At 38.6% G+C, this 16,952-nt stretch overlaps 2 protein-coding genes and 1 long non-coding RNA gene across 6 annotated transcripts in view; 1 reads left to right on the forward strand and 2 right to left on the reverse strand.

The window, feature by feature from the left end:
• COLQ (collagen like tail subunit of asymmetric acetylcholinesterase) overlaps positions 1-2,254 on the reverse strand; it is a 43,399-nt gene extending 41,145 nt beyond the window's left edge. Inside the window, exon 1 of one of the 2 annotated variants that reach the window (XM_021538058.4) lies at positions 1-2,254. In XM_021538058.4, coding sequence (XP_021393733.1) covers positions 1-106 — 106 coding nt within the window. In that variant the 5' untranslated portion in view covers positions 107-2,254. The other variant, XM_085573171.1, reaches the window with a different exon arrangement.
• Positions 169-16,622, forward strand: LOC146768189 (uncharacterized). The gene is made up of 2 exons (XR_014953252.1): positions 169-682; positions 2,245-16,622. It is a non-coding gene; the product is annotated as an uncharacterized LOC146768189 (long non-coding RNA).
• HACL1 (2-hydroxyacyl-CoA lyase 1) overlaps positions 9,717-16,952 on the reverse strand; it is a 20,901-nt gene continuing 13,665 nt past the window's right edge. For 2 of the 3 annotated variants that reach the window (XM_021538161.4, XM_085573164.1), the window contains exons 11-17: positions 15,950-16,033; positions 15,572-15,673; positions 14,540-14,694; positions 13,230-13,388; positions 12,820-12,927; positions 12,039-12,225; positions 9,717-11,655 (exon numbers count right to left, since the gene is read on the reverse strand). In XM_021538161.4, coding sequence (XP_021393836.1) covers positions 11,623-11,655; positions 12,039-12,225; positions 12,820-12,927; positions 13,230-13,388; positions 14,540-14,694; positions 15,572-15,673; positions 15,950-16,033 — 828 coding nt within the window. In that variant the 3' untranslated portion in view covers positions 9,717-11,622. The remainder of the gene's footprint in view (positions 11,656-12,038; positions 12,226-12,819; positions 12,928-13,229; positions 13,389-14,539; positions 14,695-15,571; positions 15,674-15,949; positions 16,034-16,952) is intronic. The other variant, XM_021538160.3, reaches the window with a different exon arrangement.

The raw sequence follows: 16,952 nt of genomic DNA on the forward strand, positions 1-16,952 counted from the left end.
CTGCTGAGAGTGAGAAGACATTGTCAGCGTACGCAGTCTGAGACAAAGCAAAGCAGAAGAAAAGCAGCAGGTAAGATCCCCAGACAAGCGGGCTGAGGACCAACATGCTGCCTCTGCCCTGGCAGATCCCAGCTCAGAGGCACAAGGCTGCTTTGGGGCTCTCTCTCTCCCCTCTCTCCCTCTCTGCCTTGCCTGCTCTCTGCCTCTGCCCTCACTATGGGATGCGTGTGTGTGTCTGTCTGTGTACGTCTCCCTCTCTCTCTCCCTCTCTTCCCCCTCCCTCTCCGTGCCTTTAGGAAGAAAGAATGCCAACCATTTCCCATTAAATCTTCTCCTTACACTAGACACAGTTATATTTAACTCCTGTGCTGGATCAGTTGCCCCTATTGTGGACATTAGCTGCTAAAACTGAGGCATGGGGGATTCTGGTTTTGCTAACAGAGGCAAAAAGGCTCTTTGGATAATAATAATGATGAGCAGGAATGGGAGAAATTAAGAACTGGACTGTAAACAGAATCCTTCGATACAGGCAACCAGACACCGGCGTCGAGATGGATAAAATCCCTGATTGATCATCTCCTACAGGTCACTAATTGCCTTAATGAGAGATGAACAGTGACCTACCATCTGCTCAGCCCTGGTAGCTACGCATCTTGCATTTGTGTACAGAGTGCAGCTCAAGGTGAGGGGTGCCACAAAGGATTCATGAACCAACAGACACATTATTATTTTGGATTTAAGTGAAAATGACAGTATCACTGACAGTGCCAGACATTGTGGGATTGCAGAGTTCACTGATGGGGTTGTAACAGGGGGAAGAAACAATACAAGTGCCATGATGGGGTGAATTAAACACTATCAGCTCTGGGGGTGGAGATGGACAACACACTACACAGCACCATGTGAAGAAAACAAACCTCCTAGATTTCAGAGAATTCAGAAATTCTCTGAAAAGCAGCAGGTGCCCTTGCTACCTGTACAAAGGTTTGGGGTTCCTGTGCCTTATTGCAACATGCAAGGCTTTACAAATTAATTTGTGTCCTTTAAATAAGTGGCAGAGAGATCGTCCTTTCTGTGTGGAATCTGACAGTGGTTTCCATGAAAATCAGAGGTCCATCCTTTGCTGTGTAAAACATTACTGTCTCCCAGATGGAGATGGTTTTCTTTGCCCACTGTTTATAGATTCCCCCAAGAAAAGCATGAAAATACTTTGGTTTAATTATAGAATTGATGCTTTTTTCCCATTTGAGAAGAGTTCTCATTGACAGAAATGGTGACATGTCCCCCTGGGCATTAATTCCACTGAAGAGCAAAGTGAAATATTTCCACAATTCTGGTTAAACAGTCTTGGCTGTTACTTTCAATGCACGGCAAACATATTGACAAAATCTTTCTAAATGTAACGGCTAGATGGGAAGAGTCACATCTGCCTTATACATTTTTATCCCTAAAGGATATGCTTAATATAACCATAATGCTTTCTAAAATATGTTTCCAGTACTGCAACATTTTGGATAACATATTTTCTACTTTAATTTAATCTTATCTGCTTTACTCCACTGCCTGTTACTGTTTAGTATTTGGCTTTTCTTAGTGAAGATAGTAATTTGGTATCTTTCATCTTTGACCAAGATAACCATAGATTAAGTGAATGCCATTAGTTTTCTTGGCATGCTACATCTCAGTGGGAAAGGAATAACTCTTGGGAAGTTTATCATGACAAGCCCCAAGCATACAAGATAAATGTCCAGCTGCAATCCCCATGTCAGAAGCCTGCATGGAGGCTGGAAAAAAATTGCTCATAAGACATTTTTGTCAAGATTATATTAAAATATTCAGCTCTGAAAATAGGTGACCAACACAATAGTTAGTCAAAGGAACAAGTCAATAATTTCAAATCCGGCTGAAATCCTCCTGCAGCCTTTTAGCAATTGAAAATTCAGTAGAAATTTCTAGTACAAAACAAGTTCTGTTTGATAAGAAAATAATTCAATAATACTAGAAAGAACTAAGATCATGCAGTAGGACCAATATCTTTCCCCTCCTTCTATGATTCTATATCAGAGGTAGCCAGAAGTAATACAGAAAGCCGGGCTGGTTCAGAGTTAGAAAAACACATCAGTTTGCAGAATTGCAGTCTTTAAGAATTGCAGTAATTCTTAAATAGAGACTTTTAAATCCACTTATTGCTGTGGAGAACTCTGATTAAAGTGGAGGTTTTGTCAATGTTCTCCTTTCTTTCAGCATAGCATCTCCAACACTGAGCCCGTTTGACCTGAAATGGCTTTCAGCCAATGTGAGAAGAAAGCTCTGTGGGCACACCCTCTTCAGTGGAAAACACATCATCTCCCGCAAAAACTTGAAATGAGATGTTTGGACTTATATTTGTTTGAAGAGACCTCTTCTTCATGATGTAGTTCCATTCCCTCTTTAGCTTTTAGCGGAGAGCTCTCAGTACAGGGCAGTGAGCCAGGCCATGTCAGAGTGCAAGTCCTGTGTTCTGTCTCTGATTTTGAGGTGTTGGCCTTACCAGCAGAGACTGCTGGCAAGGTTGGTAGTGGTTTCACGGGAGAAGGACAAAGTCCATTGGAAATAAACTGGACAATAGCTGTGGCCTTATTGGTGGGACTCAGGCAGGTGGCAGCACAGCAGATGGATGTTCCCTGCTCCAGGCTGGATGGAAGGCTGTACACCTGCTCACACAGCTTCTGTCTGACCTACACGGCAGCAGTGCCTGTGGCAGAGAGACTCTTGAGGAGGGAACGTGTCACGTAGCAGGGGGAATCTGGCATAAGAGACTTGACAAACGTGTGCTTTCCAGGCCCTGAGCCCTGAGAACTTGCTCAGCCAAGCAATGCATTTCTCCAGCTGATGTTTTATTACTTTTTTTTTTTTTTTTAATTAGTGGTAGATGCCACAGCAACTAAAAATGCCAGAACCCAGCCAACATAATGAAAACAACAGCCTGGAAAGTTTGTCTGTTCAAGGAGCTGTTGCTTGACCTTTTCAGCCCAAACTTGAACTCTTAGAAACGTGTGGAGGAATCTGCTGATGACACTGCCATGTAAACAGAATTTATGAACCTTTTTCTATGCAAGAATTAATGAATACTTGTTAAAAAGAAAGCTTCTTCCCAGCCCTGTTCAATTTTGGTTGGCAGGTACTACATCAACGAGACAAGGTAGAATGAATATAGTTAAAATACCATCAATCTCAAATTCTTTCATTAACACCATTCTAGTTAGAAGGACAAAGATAATCATGGAATAATTTGGGTCATCTAGTCCAAACCCCTGCAATAAGCAGGGACATTTCAACTAGATCAGGTTGCTCAGAGCTCTGTCCAGCCTGGACTTGAATATGGAAGGGGCATCCACCATTTCTTGGGGTAAACTGTTCCACTATTTCACCATCCTCACCACAAAACATTTCTTCCTTTTATCTAGCCTAGATCTACCCTCTTTTAGTTTAAAACCATTCCCCCTTATCCTGTTGAGATACTCAATATATAATTGAGACTTTCTAGTTAAAAATTCTGAAAGCACTTTTGCTGAGAGGGGCAAAGGTAAAACAGAAACACCAAGTTAATGCAGTAATTCAATAACAGCTCATGTCTGCAAAGCAGTACAGAAGAATCCTGTTCATTCAATTAGAACAGGAGCTGGAAAAGAATTTTTATAATTACATTTTCCTTGTGAGGTAGTTATTTAGCACCAATTATTTTTCACAATAAAAATGCATGTTCAGTTTTGCACACTTGACTCAGTTGTGTCTAACACTTAGATTTAGTGCTATGACAACACAGCTAACATCACCTTGGAAGACGGTGTTACCTAAAAGTAAAATGGCAGCTGCTGAAGCAAAATCATAATGAGTGCAGAAAGCCAGTGAGTGGCTTTCCATTTCCTTGGTGTTGTATTTAAATTTAATTCAGAAGCCCATGTAGGAACAGACCCCCTAACTGCGATGAAGTAAACCCAAGCACATGCACACTTGATGGAGCTCTGGCTCACCCAGCCAGGCCAGTCTCCCCGCTGGATGTCAAGACAGGAGCAGGTGGGCAGCTAAAGGCAAGCCAGCACCAGTCAGTCTTCACATTACCACCCACTGCACAAACAGGGTGAAGGAGGACATGGGTGGCAGGACATTCATGATCAGCAATTTCCAAAAGCAACTCCTTTTTACAAATCAGGCACTTAATGGATGTTATACATTTCACAACAAGCAGCAGCCTTCTGGCCTCCTCTTTTCTCTGTACTCTATGGTTCACAGAAATGCAAAACTGACTAGGGAAGCCGATTTATCTCTACACCTTTCAGAGCATATTTGTTTACAGAGCAGCCCAGCTCTCATTCCATATTTAGAAAGTTCATCTTGAAAGGTTAACTTTAGACTTCATTCAAAGGCTCAGTCCTTCACTTTTTTATTTTCACTCCAATGAGTAATCCCCATGAACACATTTCCTTTTCTGCTGAAGACTATAGAACAAAAGAGTTAAGGACATGATTAAAGTTTATAAGATAATTCAAAGTGACTTCCATCAAAGCCACCAAAACCACCCCACTTGAGTCCTTGTAATGTTGGAGGGCAGAACTAAGTAGAACAACTTTAAAACAGTAATTCAAGTGCTGACCTTTATAAAAGTGCTCTTCTTCCTGTTTTTCACTTCATTTTCCTTTTAAACCTTGCCTTTCAAACTGCAGAACATGCAATGTTTCTTAGATGAGATGTACTCATCATACATGCTCACACATAAGCAGAGAATAAAGATACATGTCCAGGATTGCCAGGTTTTAAAAATCTGGGGCAAACATGCAAAACCTCAGAATGATTCATAGAAAAATGTCCTATAAGACAAAAAAAATGGCCTTGACAGCTGTAGTCCCAGCCAACTGTGGTCTCCAGTCACCCGTATCTAAGTAGATAAATTATCTTCAGCATCCTCAGATGGTGAATCACAAACAAGTCACAGCTATCACCCGGTCTGGTCTTGGTACTTGCAACTAGAGGAGATGGAAATAGTGTGCAGGGCAAATTTTTTTCATCTTCTTTTCATTTGGATTCTCTACTGCAATTTACTTCTATTAGTAAATGTCTGAAGAACTCACTGTCTGTATGAGTATTGCTGCCATGCTGCCGGAGGCACAGAACACAGGAATATCTGGCAGTAATTGGCTCCCACAACTCCTAATTTAAGTGATGTATCATCAATCTTGCCAAAGAGCCCAATGAATTAAACACCACAAAGCAAAATCTTCTTTTTTCTCTGTCAACAGAGAAAATTTATTTTCGGAAAAAAAAAATTATTAATGTTATTATTTGAATACTCACACTAAACTCAGCACTTTTAATTCCAGACAGCTTCACAGATGCCTGGCAATGCAGCATCCTGTTTCTGATGTTCATACTGCAGGACAGCCCATTACATCCCTGAGATGCAAACAAACATGGATCCAAACACCAGTGCATATGTGCATAGGAGAATGCCCCCAGGCACAGGGATCCTCCACAGAGGTTGTAGTGCCCCTCAGATGAGTGGCCACTAATTCAGGAAAATAATTCATCATGAGTGTAACCACAGGCCTGCAAGTGAAAGCAATGAAGGTGCTCCTGAAATGAAGCATATGTGTATCTTTGTGCCTTGCCAAATCAGGGCCTGAAAAAGCTGCAGATACTCTGTCTTTTAAGTAACATGAAGCCTCATTTTCCCATTGCTCGTTTTTCTTTCTCCTGAGTACCTTTGGGCACTAAATATTTTGGGATCCTGTGACTTAAAGAAATCAAAACCAGGAGCAGAGCTGCTAAACCCACTTGGGGAGCAGTAGTAGAGGACAACATCCAAGGGTTTACCCAAAGGTTTGACAGAAGAACCAACATTATGAAGTTGGGGAAAGGCAAAGAAATAGGTCACAGTAGAACAGCAAGAAGAAATAGCAGAATGTTTTTGATTTTTAGGGTGTTTTAAGCAAAGGGATGGCTACAAGTGCTGACCACGACACTACAGCAAGCAGGACTCAGTGAGAGTCTGCTGGCACCATAGCTGCTGGGCAAACATATCCATGATGGAAAACTGCCCTGTTTTTGTAAGCTGATAATGAATTTCAGGCTGATTTTAAAATATGCTTGTTCAGGCTAAAGGTGGAGAGGGGATTTCTCTTTTTATAGTGGTTCAGATTTTGAAGCCCAGCTACATTCTTACCATGGCAGCCACAGAAAATGCTTGGGCATGGCCTGTCACCCAGTCATTCTGGGATGCCAGGGCTGTCATCTCTCAAACACAGGACGACCGAACCTAATCAAATTAGACAAGTGCATTTTCCCAGCACCTTTGCAGAACCAGGGAACCATAATTAAGGCTTCATTCAAATCTCAATCATAAAGTCCTACTTTTGAAACTTTCACTTATTTGTATTTAAGACATCCTTACCAAATGGTAATTTGGCACACAGAGATGAAAACTTAAAGAAAAAACAGCTTTTCCACCACAATCATTAATAAGATCTCACTGATTTCAACTACATAAAATGAGACTCAGCATTAGCTGCTTAAGTGGGGTAGATTTAAATTCCTCATAGGGCTGAAATATTAATTTTACCTAACATACTTTTTACTTATTTTCTGGGCACTTGAATGGTACCCCTGTTTTTGCAGAGAAAGTAAGTGGTTTATGGCCTGGCTAAGGAGGCTTTCACATCCCAATCCCAGCTTTGGCTGGAACCTGAAGTATGTCTGCACATCCACCAGTTCTGGTACCAGCACTCCCCAGAACCAAGGCTTATAAAATGCCATATATGCACATTCTCTTAATGACAATGCCAAGGAGACAGAAGACAAACCCTTCAAAAACTTAGGAAAGTGCAAATTAAAAAAAATTATTTTTAATATGAAAATTTCATTAAAGAGGGACTTGCATCCAGACATTATGGAGCTCTAGCTTGGATCACTGAGCATGTGTTGACATCACATCATCCACAGAGCTGCAAGGATGAGGCAAGGTAAGCAAACCCACACAGGAGAACTGAATGGGCTCTCTGTCCATCAGTTTTGGTCTCAGATAGGCCTGCAGGTTAAGACAAGTTTCATGCTGCTACAGGTAGTCACAGCACAAAATTCACACCCAGGAACAGTGGCTGCTTTCTGAAATTAAGAGTCACAAAACCGTAGACTGCTGTATAGGCTGGAGATGTAAAAAGGCTTATGTGAGTCTTCCACTGTCTTCCTCATGTGGTAACATTACCAGCACTAAGTACTAGGGGAAATCTCCCATCACTTGTGTGCAGAGATGTTTTAAGCTGCTTACATTCGTGTGATCATGGTCATTTATGCAATCCTAGATAAGATGCTAATCCATTTGTCCAACTTTCAAGTACAGCAATTCATATCCTGTCTTGAAATGCATCCCTTCTCTCATCCAGTTTAGAATTTGATCCAAGGTATTATACAAATAATTGCTAGTTAGATTGCTCAGATATTCTATAGCTGACAAAAGGAAAAATAGCTCCAGATTAAACTATGCAACATTTTCAGTAGCATCCTTCCTTGCTTTTTCTATCACCCCCTTGAAAAGACTGATGAAACCCAAAACTCCTTAAGCATATTGACTCAAGCAAGCAGGCTGTTGTTTTATTAACTTTTCTTTCTTATTTCATCACTATTTCAGGCATCTTAGAGATTCCTGGAAAGAACAGACACTGAAATAACTCCCATTTATATTAGCTTGTGCCATAATTATGTGGAAGGGTCTGCTTTACTGAGGGCCTCTTTAAAGCTTGCCCATCTGGTTTCAATCACCTCATCAAAAGAAACAGCAAATGTCTCCTTCAGAATAGCTGCTTCTTACTCAATTCAATATTCTGCTATAAGTCAATAAATCAACAGAAGTCACATTGCCAGTTTGCCACACAGAAGAGCAGCTCTGACACCTGGTCTGACCTCAGAACATTACTAAGTAGAGGAGTGCCAAGCCCTCTAAGTACAGCCATCAAGCTCTTTGGGCAGCCTGAAATGAGCTGCAGGGGGAATTTTGTTTACAACATATAAAATAAGAGGTAGTCAGTGCAGAAGATGTATTTCTTAATAAGACTTTTACCATAGCTTCCAGCCAGCGTGTGCCTGTTACTTGTGGGTCGAGTGGCTGAGCTGAAGATGCATTGCTGCTTGTTTCATGTGTACTTGGGCTTTTGTAGGAGTGCTTAAAATCAAAGCTAGCCAGACCAAACTTTCATTTGATCCCTCATCCCAATGGGTATGTGCTATGTGGCCATAACAACCAAAGGCAAGCAGACACACTGCACACCCAAATTATCACAGGGGAGAGCCTATGGAATGCACTGCAGACTAAAGGTGGAACACAATTACTGAGCAGCTTGGAATTATTGCAAACTAAACCTGTTAGCAAGCTGAGCATACAAGGGGCTGCAGGAGCAGGAACACACTCAACATCTTATACTATCTTGTGAGATGCTGAGACACTAACAAACCTGACCTCTTACCTCAGGTGGCTGGAGCATGGTGCTAACAATGCCAAAGTTGGGGGTTTGTTTAAGGTGGGCCACCCACTTTAAAGAGCTGGATTGGATGATTCTTCTGGGTCCCTTCCAACTCAGAATATTCTGTGATTCCATGGTTCTTATTTTTCATACCGGGCCATTTTTTGATGGCTCCTAGTGGTTTCACCTCTAGTCCCATAATGAAATTACCTGTTGGGTTTTGGACATCTCTTTAATACTTTTCCTGTACCACTTGTTGGTCCCATGTTTCAAACCCTTTCACATGTCTTTGAAGAGGACAAGTGCTGCTGGACTTAACTTTGGGCTTCCTAATCCCAAGAACTCAGCAGGCCCCTGCTAGAAAAGTTTTTCACAGGCACTGGACTAATGATTAATGGAGGGCACCCATGACACGTACAGCCAGTATTTCAAGTATTCTTGATTTACCTGAAAACCGTAAGAAAGAGACACAGAACTGCATCTTATTTAAACACAAACTTCTCCTGGAATATCTCAGTAAATTACACTCACTACCTCTTTGACAGCATCTTCCCTCAGTGAGGGCCAGGCATTTTCTTCTTGAGTCTGTTCAATACCTTTAATTCCAAGTTCTGGCATTGAAGGAAAACTTCCAGTTGGGTAAAGCCACATGAATGACAGCATTCTCCAAGCTTAAACATCTGTAATTTTTTGCTTTTTTTAATAAAATTAGGGCAGTTCAGAGACAGCTTGTTTCCGTCTCATCTTTGAAACTGTTCTCTTTCATGCAATTTTATCTGCCTAACACTGCTCTTAGATCAACTCCATGGTGTAAAACAATACCAAGCAGGTAAGCTTTATAAACAAAGCAGCAGAGATTTCACTCTCCTTGGCTTTACATGGAAATTGTGCCCTCTCACATCTCAAAACCCCTAATCATTACAACCTAAGAAATTCTATTGTATCATGGTATTATGTCTACTTTAAAGCCGTAAGAAATGCAGTGTTAATTCTTTCTTAAGCTTTTTAAAATCTTAATGAAATCCAAACTGATGTTATCAATTATGTTACCACCTACCTAGAATTTCAAATTCTTTGCTTTCCATTTCCACACCTTGACTCATTAAAATAAATTGTGCATGTTATTGTAGTTATTCAACAACATTTTAGGAAATCAAATGTAAGCTGATTTCCAACAGCTAACACAAAACGCTAACATAATTCAAACACTCTTATAAAGGACAAACAGCATCAAAATCACTTTTTATTAATTTTCAAGTATAAAACAGTAATTTCCACATTTGCTTATCCAATGCAAATTATCTCCCCTGTGGTCAGCTTCAGCATTAACTCTGAAAGATATTTTACACTGTCATAATGGATTGTGTTTAATCACAGACACACATCAAAATTAACTTGTGGTGAGACAAGAAGAATGAGAAAAAATTAATGTCACGTTTCAACAATGCTCCACCCTCTCTGCAGAGTACCCCAGAGAACACAGCAACTCACCAGCCTTACATTTTTTTTGAGCTGTATCCCTTCTAGGATTTTATCCTTTTGCACTTCAGATTATTTCAGATACTATTTCTTTCAGATATTATCTTCCTGTGTAGAGACAATCCTACATTCCTCTGCCTAACAGTAACCCATGGCCTTGGGCCAGACCCAAACTGAAGTGCCAGACCCAATAAGCCAAGCCTTTTGCAACAAACCTGACTGCAGGCCATGATCCCCTGCCAGCCCAATCCTTTCTCTCCTCAGGTCATCAAGTGCCTTCCACTAGATAACTAACACTTACTGACAATGGAATAATAGAAAATAAAGCAAGCAAAACCCAAATCAGAGACAGAATATTCCCTTCTGTGCATGTAACAACAAAGAACCTGTGCATGCATTTAAGAACAGATGTAAATATAAAGTAATCTGTTTAGAGTGTCCTGTATAGTAACTGTTGTAGGTCATGACAGAAGCAAAAACAAAGAGCTACTTCATTTCTAAAGTCTGAACTTTAAAGTCAGATTGTCAGATGCAGCAACAAATAAAAACACAGTAGACAGAATGCCAGGCAGACCAAATATCTGCTTTAAATGTCACCTCTGCATCATAGTGCAGGTAGGACTCTAGGTCTCTATAGAGTTACATGAAGAACTTTTGTTGTATAATTAGCCAGCCATAGCACAAACACTGGTGGTTGCTGTGTGATGCCAGCCAAAACAAACATTATGCTCCAGTCTAATAGTTTTTATTGTTGTTGCTCTGGTGAGGGATTTTTTAAAATTTTGTTTTCATTTGTTTTTTTGTTTTTTTTTTTTTTTTTTGTGGTCTTTAAGTTGGTGTCATTGTTGATATTTCAGTGATGGTGGTGACAATGTTTTATTTAAAATGCGTCTGATTATAAAGATTTACAATCTATTAATACTGGAAATGTCTAATAAATATGGCTATGTTTTCACCCTAAAGACATCGTGGTGCTTGTGGCTTCAAACAAAAATCCAGGGTTTGCTTTTCTTACAAACACGTATATTCCAGGTAGTGAAAACAAATTCAGTAGACAGAAGCTTAGCCCTTGAGTAAGTCTGCATTTTTAATACTACTCCTACATTCAGAAGAAGCTGAAAAATCAATCTGTAAAATTAGGAAGCTACTATCAATGCAATAGGCTTCGATGCATAATGAGGCCAACTGAGAATTATTCACAAGATGCCTTGGTTTGGTCCTTAGAGGACAAAGTTTTTAACAAGCAGAATGGTGGTGTGGTTGGTTAAAAATCAAGCTACTATAACTGCAGACACTTCTATGCAAACTTCTATGTTTCACGCAGCATAAAACCCTCACCTTATTCTGTTCATCCAGAACATTCAAGATTTTAATTCACAAATAATGGGTGTTACTCAGAGTAAAAGAAAGTGTAGACAATTTTATCATCAGTGTTTGTGTACAATGTGTTAGAAGGCCTGGTATACATTCATATGTGTCTTTCTCATTTTACAATTACCTAATTTCAGCATTTAAAGATTCCTCTAACAGCATTTCTAAAAGCCCACTTTGTTCCAATGCCTATGCAAAATACAGTTGTATCAGTTCTGCTTCCAGAAAACAACTCAGTTTTGTTTAACATGCTGCTTTGCACCACCATCATCTTCCTCTTCTACTACAGATTAGAACGAGTCAGCCAGGGAAATTCCTGGAAGCAAAAAAAAACACCAATAAACACCACATCAGAATGGGCAAACAGTAAGAGGCAATCCATAGGACATAAAAACTGCTCAAAAATGTTTTGCCTCTTTTGGTCTAGAATGAAAAAGAATAACCTTAAAATATGTAAACAGTCATTAAGGATTATACATTAATAACAGCTAGCAGGAGAAAAACCCAAAGAAGCAGATAGCAAGGAAAGCAGATGGCATGGTGTAAAAGGACCTATTTTCTCTATCTCCCAAATCTAAGAACAATCTTTTTTCTTGTAACCATCTCTGCCTCCTCTGTGGTTTAAGTGATGGTCCCTAAGGTTTTCAGAAGCTCACCACCACGAAGCTTGCAGAAAAAATAAGGAAAACAAATACATACCTGTTTCTTTCTCTCAGATTGTGGATCAATCATTACATTTATAAGAGAAGGTGTTTGCTCATCAGTCACACTTGCTTTCAGAGCATTTTGCAATTCTTCTGGTGTTTTAACAAAGTATCCTTTACCTCCAAAGGCAGACATAATTTTCTCATAGTGTGCATTTGGCAGGAGAGAAACAGGAGGTACACTGTAACAGAATGGAAAACATGACTAATGGCATGGGAAAATTGCCAGGCTGAGTAATTTAATTACTTTAGCACCAATTTTAAAGTGCAAGATGATTATTGTGCTGGCCTGATGAATTCTTCTGGGCTGAAAAATGGATGGTTCCTGTATCACCTAAGATGTTTTTATAGAGTACTGTACTCATTTTTATCTTGTGGAGTCATTCCTCAGCTAAGCTTTAGCCTAGTTCTCTTTGTACAGAGATCTTAATTCAGAAGCAGAAGTCCTGTGTAAACTCAGAACTCAGGTCTCAGGTAATTTTGTAGAATATCAAGATTTTGAAAGTTATGAACGCTTTGGTCTGAACTGCTGCAGGAACCTGAGAAAAATAGTAGAGAATCATCACTCTGCTGCACTGTTGTGCAAGCAGTAGGCTGGAATTAGGTTGGCTGTTTACTTTTGGTAATTGATTCTTACTTATATGAACTTAGCCCAGGACTAAATTTATTTTATAAATGTAATTTTAATCTAGATCATAAAGCATAAAAAATATAGAGAATGAACATTTTGGTCACTTTTTCCATAGTTACAAAGGCCATACTTTGAAGATGCTTACCATGTAACAGGGTCACCAAACTTTAACATTTGCTCCCAGGAATTTGCATCCAAACCAGTGTAAATACCATTGTTGTTTACTACAATAATCAGGATTGGCAAGTTATATCTATAAAAAGAGACATTTGAAAGAATTCTGAAATACTTGCCCTGTTCTTTAAGATGTTAAGAGTGTAATTGTCCTTACAAGTAAAAGGAAAAAAAATCCCAGTTCTACCTGAAATATGATTCAACAATCACTCGTAAAGCACTACATAACAACAACATGTATTGTTTATGCACAAAAAATGAACATATATGTTTTTTGGCTTGTTTTTATGTGTTTTATGGATATCCCACCTACCAGCAGTTACATTTTTCTAGTTAAAGTGACCCTGAAGAGCATATTTTTGAGCCAAAAAAACCAGTTACCTGCAGATAGTCTCCACCTCCATTCCAGAAAATCCAAAAGCACTATCCCCTTCTATGCAGACAACTCGCCTTCCAGGTGTGTGGTCCCTGGCTACCATTGCAGCTGCTATGGCAAAACCCAGCCCCACTCCCATGGTTCCAAAAGTACCTGCATCAAGCCTAAAGGGAGAATAAAGAATTACTATCACTTTATTTCTACTCAATCTCTTTAATTAATTCATGATGCTTTAATTTTAATACTTTGCCATATAGTATTCAAATACTGTTTTATAAACAGGTGGTATAAAGAGATACCAGAAGTAGAGATTATTATATTCAGCCAAACAATTGATAAAACTGCAAATGTTTAAAGTGATATAAACATACTGGAACTCAAATTAAAATGAAAAGCTCTTGTACACTAGTGCTACAATAAAAAACTATTCCCATATGCTTTTAGCTTGCATAGCAACAGTATTTCAAAAACATTCAATTGCTGTAGAGACAGACAACATGAAATATTTCTGTATTTAATTCTTTGAAAATATAACTATTAGTCTGAAAGCCATTGATTAAATACTGCTGTTCAAATTTTAGTCTTCTGTTCAACTATTTGAAATCAAATTGAAAGCTATAATTTAGTTAGATCATTTCCATCAGAAGCACATAATGGACACAGAAGTACATAAAGCAGTAGATTATTCTAGGGTTAACTGCTTGAATTTCCTTTCAGATATGTGCAGTGCAGTCTGAAGAGACAACCAGTAACATTACTGTGTACTTATTTTAAATAAGGGGGGAAAATACACACTCTTTCCCAGCTCTACTGGAAGTACCTGGGTGTTGTTCGTTGTTTTGTTCACAAAGCAGTATTTTGAGTACACCCACATCTTAGACATGTAGGTTTACATGAAAGCATGCCAATTATATAATCCAATTTTCAAGTTTTCCCCATTTTAAATGTTCCAAATAAAAACTCTTCACATTAATTCTTTTCAACATGAGAAGCCCAATTACTGTTTTTATTTTTCATCAATATTTACCACAGACTCTGAACAAAGAAACAAACATCTAGGTGAGGGAATTGAACACAATGCTCATCACTCACTTTCCACAACAGAGAGAGCAACTATCACCATTCTGCTGCAGAGCACACAGAGAATTGTTAAAATCTCTGACAGGACATCAGTATGTGAGTGGAAAACTTTCCTTAATCCTTCTCCCAACATATTATACTTATGTTTTCTTTTCCAGACCACTCTTCTTCTTAGCTAAATGAAAACATTTATGCAGAAATGTAGTGTGTTGAGTCAGAACAAAAGATATCACACCTTTGACGGGGATAGAAATTTGGAAGCATAGTTCGTCCAATGTCCATGGTGTTTGCTCCCTCACTTACTAAAATGCAGTCCTTGGGTATCAGTTCTCTGATGTGATGAAAGACTGTATAATAATTCATAGGCAGAGATTTCTGTAATGCTAATCCCTTAAAAATAAAAGATATTAGTAACTCCCACAAATAGAATTTAGGGTTCAAAACACAGACACATAAATAATAATGATGGAAATAAAAATACTCTGCTAGGTAAGGCTAGAGTATTTGGTTTTTCAGGCACTGCATCAAGGTCACTCCTTCTGTATCTATCCTGGTGACACAACATATTTATCAGAGGCTCAACAAGCTCAGCAGCCCTTCAATGACTTATCATTAGCAGAAGCTATTAAAACTCAGTTTAACTCAAGAGGCTCATGAAATTTTTCTGCACCAGGTGTGACTCTAAGTGAGCTGTTATCCGCGTGCTGGGAGATAATTCAAAAGAGCAATCTGCTAAAATGACTTTATTTTACATCCCAGTATTGGGAACATGCATCTGAAGTTGCAGAATATGGGTCTCTTGGTCTTAACAGCTACTTGCTTTTGACATAGATTAAACCTAGACCAGCATTGCTAAACTGCACAATCACAGAAAATTATTACAAATAGAAGAAAACTAAGAATGCATCTTCACCTGAGCCAGTTTCCACTTGGAGTACTTGGAGTATCTGTCCATTGCTTAAAAGCCACTGCCCATAACATAGCAGCTCTGGCTGTGGTCTTCTACTAATGGCTTTAAGAATCCAATCCCAAAGTGTAATGATTTCTATGCAGTTTGAATTTATACAAAATACTTAACCTATAATGCTTACAGTTCCTAAGCATAAGGAGAGTAAGCCTGTACCAGAATGGTACAAATTTTCAAAGTCTGAGTGACTTAACTGCAAAATAATTGAGAAATAACTGGACATAGACCAGTTATAAAACCGACAATTTATCAGTGCCTGTTATGGCAAGAAACCTTTTAATTTCTTTCATGTCACGCTACCTTTGATCTTTCCTCATTGTTCTTTATTTTCCCTCTTAGCTTCCGCCACCACTCTGAATTAGAAGGGTATTTCCATGATCTTTTCTTGAATTCTTCTAGGAGCTGGAACAATATTGAAATGTTGTAGAGGGTTCTTTCAACATGTTTAAAAGACAACAAAAACATCAATAATAACATTATCAAGAACCATCCCAGCACAATCACAGTAACACTAATCAGAATCTTTCACATATAATTTGACAATAGACTGGATATACAACATGGTTTTCCTTGAACAGCTGGGGATTTTTTTTTTCTTTTATTTTTAACAAGCAAATTACTTCACATGAATCATAGGAAATTGAGGTCAAAACCAGAGGACATGGGACATTACGTTACCTGCTCAGTCACGGCGTTTATGTCACCTAATAAAGTTGCAGCTGGCCTTACATTATTCCCCAGCTCTTCTGCACAAATATCAATCTGTATTTAAAAAATAAAAACAACCATTAACTCAAGAATATTAACCACAACATTTTTTTTCAGTTCAAGTGAGGAATATGCCCTAACATACACAGATGTCTAACACTGTCTTCATACCCTGTTTTGGCTGTAGAGGTAACTTCCTTTGTCTTTCCTTGACATGACATCAGGAAATCCTTTAAACAAAGTAAAACCCTATGGTACATACCTATTTTAATGAAAGTCATATATACCCTTAAAGTTGACTGCTTGCTTCTTTCAAACTCCTGCAGACACTGTAGAACTTTATTACAGCATTGTATGTGAGCTAAAAAAATCTAGGCTCAGGTATACCCTTAAAGTCTATACAAAGCAGCAATTTTCTCACTGAGAAAATTGTTTGTTTGCTACTTGACAGAAAGAACTTAGTTAGCATAAAGAAACTGAAAAGTAGGTTGCAACTACTGAAGCAAATCTTTCAGTGATGCATGAACCCTCTAAGATTACATAAACTGTTATTTTTGACCAGGTCACACCAACTATTAACTAAGTCAGTGTTTTAATACTAATCTCTGACTGTGAAAAAATTGAGATGAAAAATATATTTTCTTTAATTTTTTTAAGAAGAGGAAACATAAAATATGTATTATTTGTAAAAATAATAATTGCAAAAATAACGTGTATTTTTTTAAATTGAGCTTTTAATGCTACTGTGAAGTTTAGAACTTGAGACTATGCTCCAGGCCAGGTTAAGCAGGACAGCCAATGTGTTGGATCAACTACTACTATTTGATCACAGAGTCTTGGAGAGGAGATTTTAAGGACTTAAGGACTTCTCTTTCTAAGAGCTGGCAGATTGTCAAATGCATTCATTAGTTAAACAGCCTTTCTTCCTCTTATTTAATTTCTGAGTGACTGAGCTCTTACATTATAACAGGAT

The sequence above is a fragment of the Lonchura striata genome, chromosome 2 (assembly GCF_050655825.1).
Source record: "Lonchura striata isolate lonStrDom1 chromosome 2, ASM5065582v1, whole genome shotgun sequence".
Classification (NCBI taxonomy): Eukaryota; Metazoa; Chordata; class Aves; order Passeriformes; family Estrildidae; genus Lonchura; species Lonchura striata.